General features: G+C 40.9%; 1 protein-coding gene across 8 annotated transcripts in view; it reads right to left on the reverse strand.

Moving 5' to 3' along the window:
- Positions 1 to 220: 220 nt before the first annotated feature.
- The window catches only part of LOC143032335 (ribonuclease P protein subunit p25-like protein), an 86231-nt gene continuing 71692 nt past the window's right edge, over positions 221 to 14759 (reverse strand). For 7 of the 8 annotated variants that reach the window (XM_076196899.1, XM_076196898.1, XM_076196896.1 and 4 more), the window contains exon 5: positions 221 to 548. In XM_076196899.1, the coding sequence (XP_076053014.1) occupies positions 269 to 548 (280 nt within the window). In that variant the 3' untranslated portion in view covers positions 221 to 268. Of the gene's footprint in view, positions 549 to 5811; positions 5972 to 14759 lie in introns of all 8 variants that reach the window. The other variant, XR_012967102.1, reaches the window with a different exon arrangement.

Raw genomic sequence — 14759 nt, forward strand, 5'->3', positions numbered from 1 at the left:
ATCTAGTGCTTATGTACACATATTCCCTGGCTTAAACTCAAGAGCTCAACTGGTGCTGGCTTTGCTACTATATGTGCAGATTACTTTGCCATGATTTAATTTTTCCATCTTTTTCTAGATACAAAGACTACTCGTGGTCTTCATAGCAAGAGCGTTTCTTATTGTTCATCATATTTGCATTCTTGGGACGCGTACTCATGTGAAAGGAATAATACATATATTCAAATAAAACTTTTATTAAAATTTATGTACCCAAATAAAACTTTTATTATGATGTACTTTCTGGATTATTCCTGTGGTCATTACTGGTGTTTTCTACTTTATTTCTTTCACTATAAGAACTCCCTCTCCCCCTGGACCTCCCTCTACCATAATATCCTCTTGCCCCTTGTTCTGACCGACTATATCCAGCTTGAGCATCATTATTAGGATTCCAAGACCTTCCTCCATGATTTCCTCTTTGGGGCTTCTGACTGTTTAAATTCCGACGTCTTTTCACCTTAATTGGTTGCCACATTTCTTCTGCAGATGATCTAGGAGCTTGATATCTGTTGGAATATTAAATTTAAGTACAAATGGACATACCTAAATTTTACTATATTGTAATAAGCAGGAAAAAAGCTACACCTATGTAAATATATGCATGTTGTATTTACAGCTATATTATATACCCAAAATATACAATACAGTCATTCCTTAACAGACATCTCATCATGCAGTTTTTAAAATACACATGAGAAACATATACATATTTTTTAAAATACACATATCACTACTAGAAGATATACATGGTTTTGACCATTCACAGGTTACCAAAGTTTCAAATCATGCATGGCTTGAAATATAGTTTTCCATATAGATGCATAAATACGTGGAATGGTTTAGCAGATTTAACCCAAGCTGGAATAATAGAGGATTTCAAATCTAAATATGATGATTAGAAATCAAGGATATAGATTAAGTTGGAACTATACATGAATACTGAGGCTAAGTATGATATACTGGAGACTAAGATATTTACCTAGTTGTATCTTATACTTGTGATGTCCCATCTTTGTATCTCTCCATATCTAGTTTGCTCTTAAATTCTTGTATTGTTTTTGCACACATTGTTCTTTCGTCCAATATGTTCCATTCATCCACCTCTCTGTGGGGAAAGCTGCTCTTTTACAGGTCTCTTCTATAATTGTCCTTTTTGAGCTTCTTTCCATGTCCTCTTGTTTCTCTTATCCCAATTTAGTAAGTCTTCTCTTTCAAGGACTTCCATGCCTTTCATAATTCTGTAGATAGTCAACAAGTCACCTCTTCCTCTTCTTTGTTCCACAGTTGGCAACTCCAATTTTAACAATCTTTCTTCATATGAGAGTTTTGATAATTCTGGGGCCATCTTCATAGCTGCTCTCTGAATTCTCTCAATCTTCTTTATATTTTTTTTGTACTGGGTGACCATAGTGTTGCTGCATACTCCGATTTAGGCTTTATCAATGTGACTAGTATTTTCTTTACCATATCTTCATCCAAGTGGGTAAAAGCCACTTTTATTGATCTTAGCAAGTTATAGGTTTCACTGACAATTTTGTTGATATGTTTGTCAGGAGACGTATCTTTTGTGATGATCACTCCCAGGTCTTTTTCAGATCCTTCTTTCTTTATTTCTTTTTCACCAATTTTATATCATCCTGATATCCTTTTTTTACTTTTTCCAAATATCATTATGTTAGGATAGGAAATAAACCAATAAATGGATTGATTGGGAATGGAGAGTTGATGGTGATGTGTCTCGAAAGAGACTTGATGATAGCAAATACAATGTTTCAAAAGAAAGAGGGTGGTGGATGGAAGGGTGGTAGACTGAACATTAATGGATTATGTAGTGGTAATCAGGAGTATAGTAGGAAGAGTTAAGGATGCACATGTTCTAAGGGGAGACAGTGGGGGAATATCAGATCATTTTTTGGTGGAAGGTAAGTTGATAGTGGAGGATAGGTGGAGAAAGGGGAAAAGGGCAGAAGGTCAGGATGTGCTTAGTAAACTGGTTAAATGAGAAAGAAAGGGAGACCTCAGCAAGACTATTGTGCAATCATTTTGACTTCAAAAGTTCATCTCTCATTAACAAGCTATATAAACCATTAGTTCATCTACATTTGGAATATGCTGTTTCTGTATGGTCATTGAATCTCGTCAAAGACATTGACAGATTGGGAAAAGTACAATGGTGAGACACAAAATTGATTCCAAATTTAAAAAATAAAGCATACGAAAATCGGCTAAAACATATGAAGCTGTTTTCCTTAAAAAAGCGTAGACTCAGAGGTGACTTGATAAAGGTCTTTAAGATTCTGAAGGGAATATCAAAACCGACAAAATTTTCACACTGAATGTGAATCTGAGAAGAAATAACAATCTCAAACTGTCAGGAAATAGATTTAATTTGGAAGTGGGTAGAAACAACTTCGCCAACTGTGTGGTTAATTAATGGAATTAACTTCCTGCAGAGGCAGTGCAATGAAGTTCAGTTCAAAGCTTAGATTTATTTAGATAAACACCTAAGCAAGTTTCTGTTATGACTGCCATTTATATTATATCATTTGTTTACTTGTTTGCTATTATTTGTCTTTTTATCATTATTTGCTTGATTTTCATTTATTTAGTTATCTGAGTGAATGTGAGGGGGCAACCTAGGATGAGATGGATGGATGGGGTGAAAGGGGCTTTGGGGAAGAGGGGAATGTCTGTTGAGGAAGGACGGGTGAATGGAGAATGGTTGTATATGGATGATGTTGTGATGCATGAGGTGAAATGGGTGGGGGGATGGGGGGGTGAGGTAGTATGTGTGAGAAAAATTTGACGCAGCCCAAAGGGATTTCTCCCCGTCTTCTCCTTTTCTGCATGAGGGGATGGAGAGGGGGGTCGCCGATTCAATGAAGCGGCCTTGCTATGGATGTGCTGTGTCTTGCGACACTGCCTCTGACCCAGGGCAGTGGACAAGATGCAGGGATGCCCCGTCATCCAGGAGGTGCCAAGATAAGAGGGAGGGTGGAGGGGAGTGGAGTGTATTAGGGATTGAATGGGTGGGAATGGTTTTTATGCCTTTTTCTTTTTGGCTACCTCCCTTGTAAGGGGGAAAAAGCCTTTGGTATATATATATTAGTTATCTTTCAATTTATTATTATTTACTATTTACCTATTTGTTTATTATTCAACTATGCCTATGCATTTATTTTATTTATTATTATTTATATTACTATCATTTTCATTTATTTATTTATCTATCATTATAATTTTTTTCCCACATCTGATCTAGTTATGGACCAAAAGGTCTCCAGTCAGTATGCTCCTCCTTTGTAATCCTTTGTAAAAAGAGTATAAGAAGAAGCTGAGAGAGGAGTGGGAGAGAAGGATGGAGTAGAATTAGGAGTGGAGGAATGGGGATGGTTCAAGGAGGGAATCATAAGGTGTGCAAAGATGGTGTGTGGAACAAGGAGGACAGGAGGAAATGGAAGGAAGGGAGGTGAGTGGTGGGATGAGGAAGCAAGAAGGGTGTAGAAGAAGCAGGCTTTTATAGATTGGTTACAAATTAGGATGAGGGAATCATACGAGAGGTACAATGTAAAGAGAAGTAAAGCATAAGATAAAGGAGGCAAAAAGGAGAGCAGATGTGAAATTAGATAAGAGTATGACAAAATTTTGGGAAGAAATTAAGAGAGGAAGAGGAGGTGAATCAAGTAGAGAAGAAAATGTAAAATGTGCAGATGGAGAGATGACATTGGAAGAGAAGGCAGTGAGAGGAAGGTGGGCAGAGTATGTATGTTTAAGAGAGGGTAGAGTGCCAGAGGATTGGAGGAGTGCCTGTATATTTCCACTTTACAAGGGAAAAGGGGATAAGTGTGAGTAGTAGTTTCAGAGGGATCAATTTGTTAAGTGTAGTTGGGAAGGCTTATGGGAGGATTTTAATTGAGAGGATTAGGAGAGGAACAAAGGGAGTAATTGGTGAGGAACAGTGTGGGTTTAGGAAAGATAGGGGTTACGTGGATCAGATTTTTGTGATAAGACAGATATGTGTGAGAGCTACAGGAAAAGGTAAGGATATATTTTGGGCCTTTATGGATCTGGAAAAGGCTTATGACAGGGTAGACAGGAAGGCATTGTGGGAAGTATTGCTGATATATGGGAGGAAAGCTTTTAAGAGCAGTCAAGAGTTTTTATAAGAGTAGTAGAGCTTGTGTTAGGATTAGAAATGGAGAGAGTGAGTGGTTTGAGGTAAAGGTGGGACTTCATCAGGGATGTGTTATGTTGACCCTGGCTGTTCAATTAATACATGGATGGGGTGGTGCAAAAGGTAAATGCAAGGGTAGTGGGTCAGGATTGGAGATGGTTGAAGAAAATGGAGAAAAGTGTATGATAAGCCAGTTGTTGTTTGCTGACGACATTGCGCTTGTGGAAGGATCAGAGGAGAGATTGAGAAAGTTAGTGACAGAGTTTGGGAAGGTGTGCGAAAGAAGGAAGTTGAAGATGTGGGTAAAAGTGAGGTGATGAGATGTACAAGGGGAGAGAGTGGCAGCAGCGGACTGGAAGTGAGTATTAAAGGAGAGACTGGAGGAAGTGGATAGTTTTAGATACTTGGGTGCAAATGTGGCAGGAAAGGGAGGAGTGGAGGTGGAGGTAGAATGTAGATTGAGAGAAGTGAGTAAATGCCTTGAGGGATTAAAAAGTGTAATGAGAAATAGACATTTGGGAATGGATGCTAAGAGGAGATTGTATGAAGGAGTGATTGTACTGACAGCACTGTACAGGGCAGAAACATGGAACATAAGAGAGGAGTTTGAATGTGTTTGAGATGAGGTGCCTGAGAAGTATGATAGGGGTTACTAGGCTGGATAGAGTGAGAAATGAGAAGGTGAGGAGAGCAGGGGTGGAAAGGGAATTGGAAGATAGGGTTGATGAAAGAGTATTGGGATGGTTAGGACACATGGAAAGAATGAAGAAAGACTAGTAAAAGAGGTGTGGAAGGCAGAGGTGGAAGGAGTGAACATGAGGGGGCGACCTAGGATGAGATGGATGAATGGGGTAAAAGGAGCATTGGGAAAGAGGGGAATGACTATTGAGGAAGGATGGGAGAGGACAGAAGATAGGGGTGAATGGAGAATGGTTGTGTATGGATGATGCTGTGATGCATGAAGGGGAATGGGTGGAGGATGGGGGGTGAGGGAGTATATATGAGGAATAAGTTGATGCAGCCTGAAGTGACTTCTCCCCATCTCCTTTTCTGCATGAGGGGACAGAGGGGAGGCAACCAATTTAATGAAGCGGCCTTGCTGTGGATGTGCTGCTTCTAACCCAGGGCAGTGGACATGACATAGGGATGACCAGTCATCCAGGAGGTGCCAAGATAAGAGGGAGGGAAGAGGGTAGAGGGGAGTGAAGTATGTAGGGGATGGAATGGTTGGGAGTGGTTTCTATGCCTTTGTTTTTTTTGCTACCTCCCTTGTAAGGGGGAAAGAGCCTTTGTTATATGTATGTACTTTCCACTTCTGACTCCATTCCCAAACCCTGTTCAGATCTCTCTGTAGTGAGTCACAGTCCATTTCAGTACTCACTTTCTTCAACAATTTTGCATCATCTGCAAAGACGCTCATGTAACATTCCACTCCCTCGTCCATGTCATTCACATAGATGGCAAACATTATTGGAGCCAACACTGATCCTTGTGGGCTCCACTAATTACCTCTCCCCAAGTAGAAGTTTTACCTCTGAGCACCACCCTCATTTTTCTTCCATGCAAAAAGGCCTCCATCCATTTCAATTGTTTACCTTGTATCCCTCCTATGGTTTCCAGTTTTCTTAATATTTTTTGAGTGGGACTTTATCAAAAGCTCCTTTCCTTATACATTAGGTAAATACACAGCTTGACAGTGCAGTGGTACTGCTCTCAGCCACTGATTCAGCAATCAAGTTTGAGTCTGGCCAAGGACTGGAAAAAAATAAAAAATAAAAAAAAATCGGCATCACTGCACTGTAAGCCAGCATTCCAGCTCTGGTGGGCAAGGAACTGTGTGTATTTACCTAGTTGTATCTTACTGGAAGGGGAGCTACACTTGTGGTGTCCCATCTTTCTATCTTGCAGTGTCTAAATTGTTCTTAACCCCTTCCATACGGTGCCGCACACGTAGGCGTCATGGACTTGGATCTCGGTGGCAGCAGCCAATGCCAGCCGTACGACGTGTCGTAATAATACTCGCATCATAAAATATAGTCACCGCTTATATCGATCGTTCTCTCTTCACCCGTGAATTTTGATAACCATAGAAAATGCGATTACAAAAGAATTAGAAAGAATGTCATTATGGAGGGGCGACTACAATAAATATAATCAAGACGCCGATATGGCAGCCTCGCGAATACACTCGCTCCCCATGACGCCTACGTGTGCGGCACCGTATGGAAGGGGTTAAATTCATGTATGGTTTTTGTACACACTATCTTTTCATCCAGTTTGTTTCATACATCCACTACATCTGTGAGGAAAGCTGTTCTTTTTCAGGTCTCTTCTATAACTGTCCTTTTTTAGCTTTCCATGTCCCTTTGTATTTTTCGTATCCCAATTTAGTAAGTCTTCTCTATCAAGGATTTCCATACCTCTCATGATTCTATAGTCAACAAGTCTCCTCTTTGTTCCAGGGTCAGTAACTCTAGTTTTGACAATCTCTCTTTGTATGACAGTTCTGAAAGTGTGGGGGCCATCTTCATAGTTGCTCTTTGGATTCTTTCAACTTTCCTAGTATTCTTTTTAGTACTGGGTGACCATAGTGTCACTGCATACCAGTCTTGGCCGTATCAGTGTGATTAGTATTTTCTTCATTTCTTCATCCAAGTAAGTAAATGTCACCTTTATTGATCTTAGCAAGTTATAGGTTTCTCCGACAATTTTGTTTATCTGTTTACTCCCAGGTCTTTTCAAATCCCACTTTCTTTACTTCCTTTTCACCAATTTTATATTGTCCTGATATCCTGTTTTTACTTTTTCCAAACTCCACTATATTACATTTCTTAATATTGAAGTTCACTTCCCATTTCTGACTCTATTCCCAAAATTTGTTCAGAATTCTCTGTAGCAAATCACAGTCTATTTTAGTGCTCACTTTTTTCAACATCTTTTCGCCATAAGCAAAGAAGCTCATGTAACTGTCCACACCCTCATCCATGTCATTCACATAAATACCAAACATTATTGGAGCCAGTACCGATCCCTGTGGAACTCCACTAATTACCTCTTCCCTCATCTTTGAGCTCTATTATTTTTCTTCCATGCAAGAAATCCTCCATCCATTCCAGTAGTTTACCTTGTACCCCTTCTATGGTTTTCAGTTTTCTATGTGGCACTTTAGCAAAAGCTTTTTGTAGGTCTAGGAAAGCACAATCAGCCCATCTGCCCCTTTCCTGTATTATATCTAATAGTCTTGAGTAAAAACAGATCAGATTTGTGGCACATGATCTTCCCTGTCTGAATCCAAACTGTCTCAGCATTAGTATGTTTTTCTCCTCCAGATGTTTTGTCCATCTATTTTTGATAACTTTTTTACATATTTTGACTATGATACTTATAAGGAAAACTGGTCTGTAATTTGTTGGGTCTTCTTTGTTTCCTCCTTTACATGCTGGTATGATGTTGGCCTTTTTCCAGTCTTCTGGTATTTTTCCTTCTTTAAGTGAGCATCTTATTATATATTTTGTCTACCAAATTTTCTTTACACTCCTTTAGTATCCAGTTTGCAATTCCATCCTGGGCGTGCGATTTCCTGACATCAAAGCTTGTTATTTGGTCCATTATTTCTGCTTGTGTTGCTATTATTTCCCCCATAGAAGTGATCTCACCTCTCGCCCTTCATCTCAGTGCCATACATTTTCTCTAGTGAAAATCGACTTGAAATGTTTACTCATGACCTCAGCCATTTCTATATCTTCTGTGTATTCTGTGTTCCCTTGGCATAGTTTCTCTATTTCTTGCTTGTTTTTCAATTTGCTGTTCACATATCTATAGAATAGTTTTGGTTGATCCTTACATTTTTCTGTTATGTCTTTTTCATAATTTCTTTGGTCTTCCCTACATATTTTAATATATTCATTTCTTTCATTGATCAGATTTGTGGCACATGATCTTCCCTGTCTGAATCCAAACTGTCTCAGGTTTAGTATGTTGTTCTCCTCCAGATGTTTTGTCCATCTATTTTTGATAACTTTTTCACAAATTTTGGCTATAGTACAGGGGGTCACCGCAATTCGACCATTCACAATTCAAATTATCGCAAATTCGACAGTAGCTAATTTATACCCAACCTTCAAAGTTTGACAGCCAGACTCGATAATTCGACATTCAAATCTTGTGCGCCACCCACCCGGTTGAATTTGCCGCCACTCCCGATGTGCCACTCTGTCTCACTCTCGCCCCACCCATCGTCGTGGCAAGCCGTGCTCCGCTGTTCCACCTCCACCATGTTGCGCAAATCCACCTCCGGCCCCACCCCTAAGAAACACATTTTCCTGCCTTTCAAAGATAAGCTTGAGCTTATAAGAAAGTGTGAGGCAGGTATGGCTCATTCTGCCGTTGCAGCGGAAATGGGTGTCCCGAGATCAACAGCATCAACGATTTGGAAGAACAGGGACAAATACTGCCAAGCCGCTGCATCAACATCTTCCATGACTTCCCTTGTTCTCCGTGGCTCAAGGGACTCCCGTCTCGACATGATGGAGGACATGTTGATCAAGTGGATAGATGACAGGACACAACGCAAGATGCCAATCAGCATGGGGCTCGTGCAGGAGCGTGTCTTGTCATTGTGTCACCAACCACATAGGCCACACCACCACCACCAACCAAGGAGGCAGCACAGCCAACCACTGAGGCCACACCACCATCACCAAGGCGGAGTTCACCAATGACACGCTTCAGGGGATTTAAGGGGGAGGAGGTGGAGGAGCTAGGTTTGTAAGTCCAGTAAAATGCTCTTTTCATATATTCTGCTGAGTGTTTGTACTATGTGTGTGTGGGAGATGGGTTTATCTTTAAATAAAAGTTAGCTTTTTATTGCAAGTGTTTTTATTTCCAAAAATGTACTATACAGCAGCTTAATGTGTTTAATAATTAAAATTAGATATAAATGAAGCCTTTAATAATATTACTGATTTAGTCTAAGTCAGTGTTTTTTAGAGGTCATAGTGATATTTTGGGAGGGTCTAGGCTGGAGGTCGGTCCCTATCCCCCCTAATTACAATGTATTTCTATGGGAAAAACTGCATCATGATTCGACAAAACCCAGGTTCAACCGATGATAGACCGCCCCATCCCTGTCGAATTGCGGTGACCCCCTGTATTTGCCATTTTCTAGGATTTTTCTCTTTTTTCCATGTTTTCCAAGCTACATCTTTTTTTTTTCCTCACTGCACCTTCTGTTAAACCAGCACTTAATATACACCTTTTCCTGTTTTTGTCTGGGGTATTGGCTGCTTGTTATTGTGGCAAAGTAGCATGCAGTCGATACTTTAGGGTCTATATGGGGCGCCCCTACGGACCAGAGCCACACATCATTTTGTCTATGATAGAAGAAATTCTGTTCATAGAGAAATGATGACACTTTTATACTACGACTGTCCCTCCGTTATGCTGTCCCCCAACCCCTTGTTGCTGTCCTGTACCATTTCTCTGAGTATTCTCTTTCTGTGATGGGGGAATTCCCTGTGGTGTGGGAAAAGAATACTGCCACCAAGTATCCCACTTGGATCGTAAGAGGCGAGAAGAAAGGGACGGGGAGAGGGACTAGGCATCCTTCTCCCTGTAGCCCCACGGGGCATATAACCTAAAAAGAAAAGTGAAGGCATAAGGGGTGCTGGAGGGCCTCGGGCCAGCACCCTAAGGTTTGGGTCTTTTAATGTGCGTGGATGTGGTACAGATGAGAGTAAAAGGGAAGAGATAGGTAGTATGTTTGTGAGAAGAAAGATGGATGTGTTGTCTTTGAGTGAAACTAAGTTGAAAGGGAAGGGTGAGTGTAAGTTTGGGAGTGTAAATGGGAGGTTATCAGGAGTGAAGAGAGGGCGAGGGAGGGAAGGGGTGGCTATTCTAGTAAGTGAGGAGATAGGTAAACAGGTAGTGGAGTGGAAGGAGGTTTCCTCAAGGATAATGTGGATGAAGGTGAAACTGGGAAAGGAGATGTGGGTCTTTGTAAGTGCATATGGACCTGGCAGTGAGAAGAGCGTGGAAGAAAGGGAGGACTTTTGGATAGATTTAAATGAGTACATAGAGGGTTTAGGAAGAAATGTCAATGTAATAGTACTGGGAGACCTTAATGCTAGGGTGGGAAATGGTCCAATCGATGGAGTGGTTGGGAAGTGTGGAGTTCCAGGAAAGAATCGTAGTGGAGAGTTGATGGTGGAAATGTGTCTAGAAAGAGAGTTGATGATAGCAAATACAGTGTTTCGGAAGAAAGTCAAGCATAAGTACACATGGGAGAGGGTGGTGGAGGGAAGGGTGGTAGATAGAGCGCTAATGGATTATGTAGTGGTAAATAGGATTATGATAGGAAGAGTTAAGGATGTACATGTGCTAAGGGGAGAGGGTGGGGGAAAATCAGATCATTTTTTGGTGGAAGGTAAGCTGAGAGTGGAGGATAGATGGAGAAAGAGGAAAGGGACAAAAGGTAGGGAGGTTCTTAGAGTGAACTCCTTGAATGAAAAGGAAAAGGAGAAGGAGTACGAAAAGAAGCTGAAGGAGGAGTGGGAGGGAGTAAAGGATGGAGCAGAGATGGGTGTGGAGGAGGAATGGGGATGGTTCAAGGAGGGAGTCTTAAAGTGTGCAAGGATGGTGTGTGGAACAAGAAGGACAGGGGGAAATAGAAGAAAGGGTAGTGAATGGTGGGATGAGGAAACAAAGAAGGTTGTAGAAGAGAAGAAGCGAGCATTCACAGATTGGTTACAAAAGAGGACGGGGGAGTCATACGAGACGTACAAAGAAAAGAAAAGAGAAGTAAAGCAAAAGGTAAAGGAGGCAAAGAGGAGAGCAGATGTGAAATGGGGTAGGAGTATGACAGAAAATTTTGAAAGTAATAAAAAGATGTTTTGGAAAGAAATTAAGAGAGGAAGAGGAGGCGAATCAAGTAGGGAAGAAAAGGTAAAAGGTACAGATGGAGAGATGATAATGGAAGAGATGGCAGTAAGGGGAAGATGGGCAGAATATTTTAGGGAGTTGCTAAATGTGAAGGAGGATAGGGAAGGAAAGATTGCTGCAGTGGGAAATGCAAAGAAAATGAGAGTGATGAGTGAGGAGAATGGAGGAGAAATAGGGAAGGATGAGGTGAAGGCAGTTGTTAAGATGATGAAAGCAGGTAAGGCACCTGGTCTGGATGGATGCCATGCAGAATGTCTGAAAAAGGGAGGTTCAGTGATGGTGGACTGGTTGGTGAGGTTATTTAATGTTTGCTGGAGAGAGGGTAGAGTACCGGAGGACTGGAGAAGTGCTTGTATAGTTCCTCTTTACAAGGGAAAAGGGGACAAGTGTGAATGTAGTAGTTTCAGAGGGATTAGCCTGTTAAGTGTAGTAGGGAAGGCTTATGGGAGGATCTTAATTGAGAGGATTAGGAGAGGAACAGAAGGAGTAATTGGTGAGGAACAGTGTGGTTTTAGGACAGGTAGAGATTGTGTAGATCAGATCTTTGTGGGAAGACAGATATGTGAGAAAGCTATAGGAAAGGGGAAGGATGTTTTTTGGGCTTTTATGGATCTGGAAAAGGCTTATGATAGGGTAGACAGAAAGGCACTGTGGGAGGTTATGCAGATTTATGGGATAGGAGGAAAGCTTTTGGGAGCTGTCAAGAGTTTTTATGAGAGTAGTAGAGCTTGTGTCAGGATTAGAAATGGAGAGAGTGAGTGGTTTGAAGTAAAGGTGGGACTTCGTCAAGGATGCGTTATGTCGCCCTGGCTGTTCAACTTATACATGGATGGGGTGGTGCGAGAGGTGAATGTAAGGGTAGTGGGTCAGGGATTGGAGATGGTTAAAGAAAATGGAGAAAAGTGGGAGGTGAGCCAGCTGTTGTTTGCGGACGACACTGCGCTTGTGGCAGGGTCAGAGGAGGGATTGAGGAAGCTGGTGGCAGAGTTTGGGAGAGTATGTGATAGAAGAAAGCTGAAGATAAATGTGGGTAAAAGTAAGGTGATGAGATGTACAAGGGGTGAAAGTGGCAGTAGACTGGAAGTGAACATTAAGGGAGAGCGACTGGAGGAAGTGGATAGTTTTAGATACTTGGGTGCAAATGTGGCAGGAAAAGGTGGAGTGAAGGTGGAGGTAGAATGTAGATTGAGAGAAGCGAGTAAATGCCTTGGTGGATTAAAGAGTGTAATGAGGAATAGACATTTGGGAATGGATGCGAAGAGGAGACTGTATGAAGGAGTGATTGTGCCAACAGCACTGTATGGGGCAGAAACGTGGAACATAAGAGAAGAAGAGAGAAGGAGTTTGAATGTGTTTGAGATGAGGTGTCTGAGAAGTATGGTGGGGATTACTAGGCTGGATAGAGTGAGAAATGAGGAGGTGAGGAGGAGAACAGGGGTGAAAAAGGATTTGGGAGATAGGGTTGATGAAAGAATATTGGGATGGTTTGGACACATGGAAAGAATGAGTGAAGAAAGACTAGTAAAAGAGGTATGGAAGGCAGATGTGGAGGGAGTGAACATGAGGGGACGTCCTAGGATGAGGTGGATGGATGGGGTGAAGGGGGCTTTGGGGAAGAGGGGAATGTCTGTTGAGGAAGGAAGGGAGAGGACGGAAGACAGAGGTGAGTGGAGAATGGTTGTATATGGATGATGTTGTGATTGCATGAGGAGGAATGGGCGGGGTGGGGTAGTATGTGTGAGTAAATTTTGACGCAGCCCGAAGGGATTTCTCCCCGTCCTCTCCTTATATGCAAGGGGGGTCGCCGATTAAATGAAGCGGCCTTGCTGTGGATGTGCTGTGTCTTGCGACACTGCTTCTGACCCAGGGCGGTGGGCAGGGTGCAGGGATGACCCGTCATCCAGGAGGTGCTCAGATGAGAGGGAGGGTGGGAGGGGTGTGGAGTGTATTTAGGGATGAAATGGGTGGGAGTGTTTTTATGCCTTTCCCTTTTTGGCTACCTCCCTTGGAAGGGGGAAAAAGCCTTGGTATATGTATGTATGTACCTATTTATCCACCCCTTCATTATAGATTTTCATCAGAATCTTCCATTTTTCTTCCACTTGTGTCTCTTCATTGTAGAATTTTTTCCAACTTGCTTCTTGAAAAAATTTCTTGTTTCCCAAAGTCCATTTTACTATACAGTCTCTCTTTTCTGTATTTCTCATTTCTCTCCATGTATATTTTCTCTAGTTCTAGCTCAAATAATATGTGGTCAATCTTCCCAATTGGTGTCTTGTATTAAATTTTATCCACAATTTCAGGTTCTGATCTAGCCTCGATGGTTCTTCATTATTTCTATATCTCATATTTTCCTTTACCCATTGTGTTGTTGTATATTCCATAGTCATGTCAAGTAATACATTTCCCCATAATTCCTCTCCACCTTTCACTGTCAATCTCCCAGCAGATTTCTTTACAGTTAAAATCTCCCATAATTACCACATTTCCTCCATCTTTCAGCACCCCATTTCATGAAATCTTTGTATTTACTAACATTTTAGAGTAATCGCTCTCTCTCCAAGAACCCATTTTCTGGGGCACATGAATTGCCACACTCTGTTTCATGTCATCTTCAACTCTTATCATGATCATATCCACACTGTTCCTTCCATTTGTAACTTTCATCACATTTAAATTTTTCTTAGCCAAGAACTTGAGTCCACCCTGTTTTTCCTATTTCTAAGCCAGTGATTATATAATCCATTTCCAACACTGGTGATAGTGGACCCCTTAATTTTGTCTCTACAATTCCCATTACATCTGGTGTTGCTTCTGACAAGTAATTATTAATCTCATTTAATCCTAAAATTAATCAGTTTATATTAGTATAAGCCACTTTTAATTTTCTGCATTCTCTATCTTATTCTTTTTTTCTTTTGTTTCCTTTACTTGAAGGTACAATTTTCTCAGTCTCATGTCTAACACTCCAAAAGAACTTTTTCTTCATCTCCATTTTTTTTTTCTTTAGCTTTGCTTCTTAATGTTTTCTCTTTTTCTCTTTCCTCAAGGTTCATATCTCTTTTTATCCATACATCTTTATAGTGCTCAGTATTTACTAGCTTTCCTGTGGCCAATATCTCTTCCACTGCCCTTTGTGCCCTTAATTTGATCTTCAGGGGTCGATTTCCTTCTACATAATTTCCCATTCTATCCACTTCCTCTATTTCCTTTTCTAATTCTTCTTCATCTTGTACTCTCAAAACATCTAATGTTAATTTTTCTTCTTTGTCTCTCACAAACCTGTTTTTTCTTTTAGACCAAATACTACTATATGCTTCTATGACTGTTTCCTTAGCGTTCTCCTGCATTTGTTGCTGAACAATTTCCTTAAAAGTTACCTTATCCCTCTCATGATAATTTTTCCATTCCTTCCTGAGTTGGTATATCTTTTCCTCATACTTCCTCCAATTTTTTTTCATTGCCTTCATTCAATTCCTTTATGGTCGTACTGTTTGTGGTATCTTTACATATCAATTTCTCATTTTCACATTTTACCTCAACCAATTTTTTTTTTTTTTTTTTTTAGGGTACTACTTCCCAATTTGTTTCAGCATTTGCTTTC

The sequence above is a fragment of the Oratosquilla oratoria genome, chromosome 13 (genome assembly GCF_046742065.1).
Source record: "Oratosquilla oratoria isolate Oo_2021 chromosome 13, ASM4674206v1, whole genome shotgun sequence".
NCBI classification, from domain to species: Eukaryota; Metazoa; Arthropoda; class Malacostraca; order Stomatopoda; family Squillidae; genus Oratosquilla; species Oratosquilla oratoria.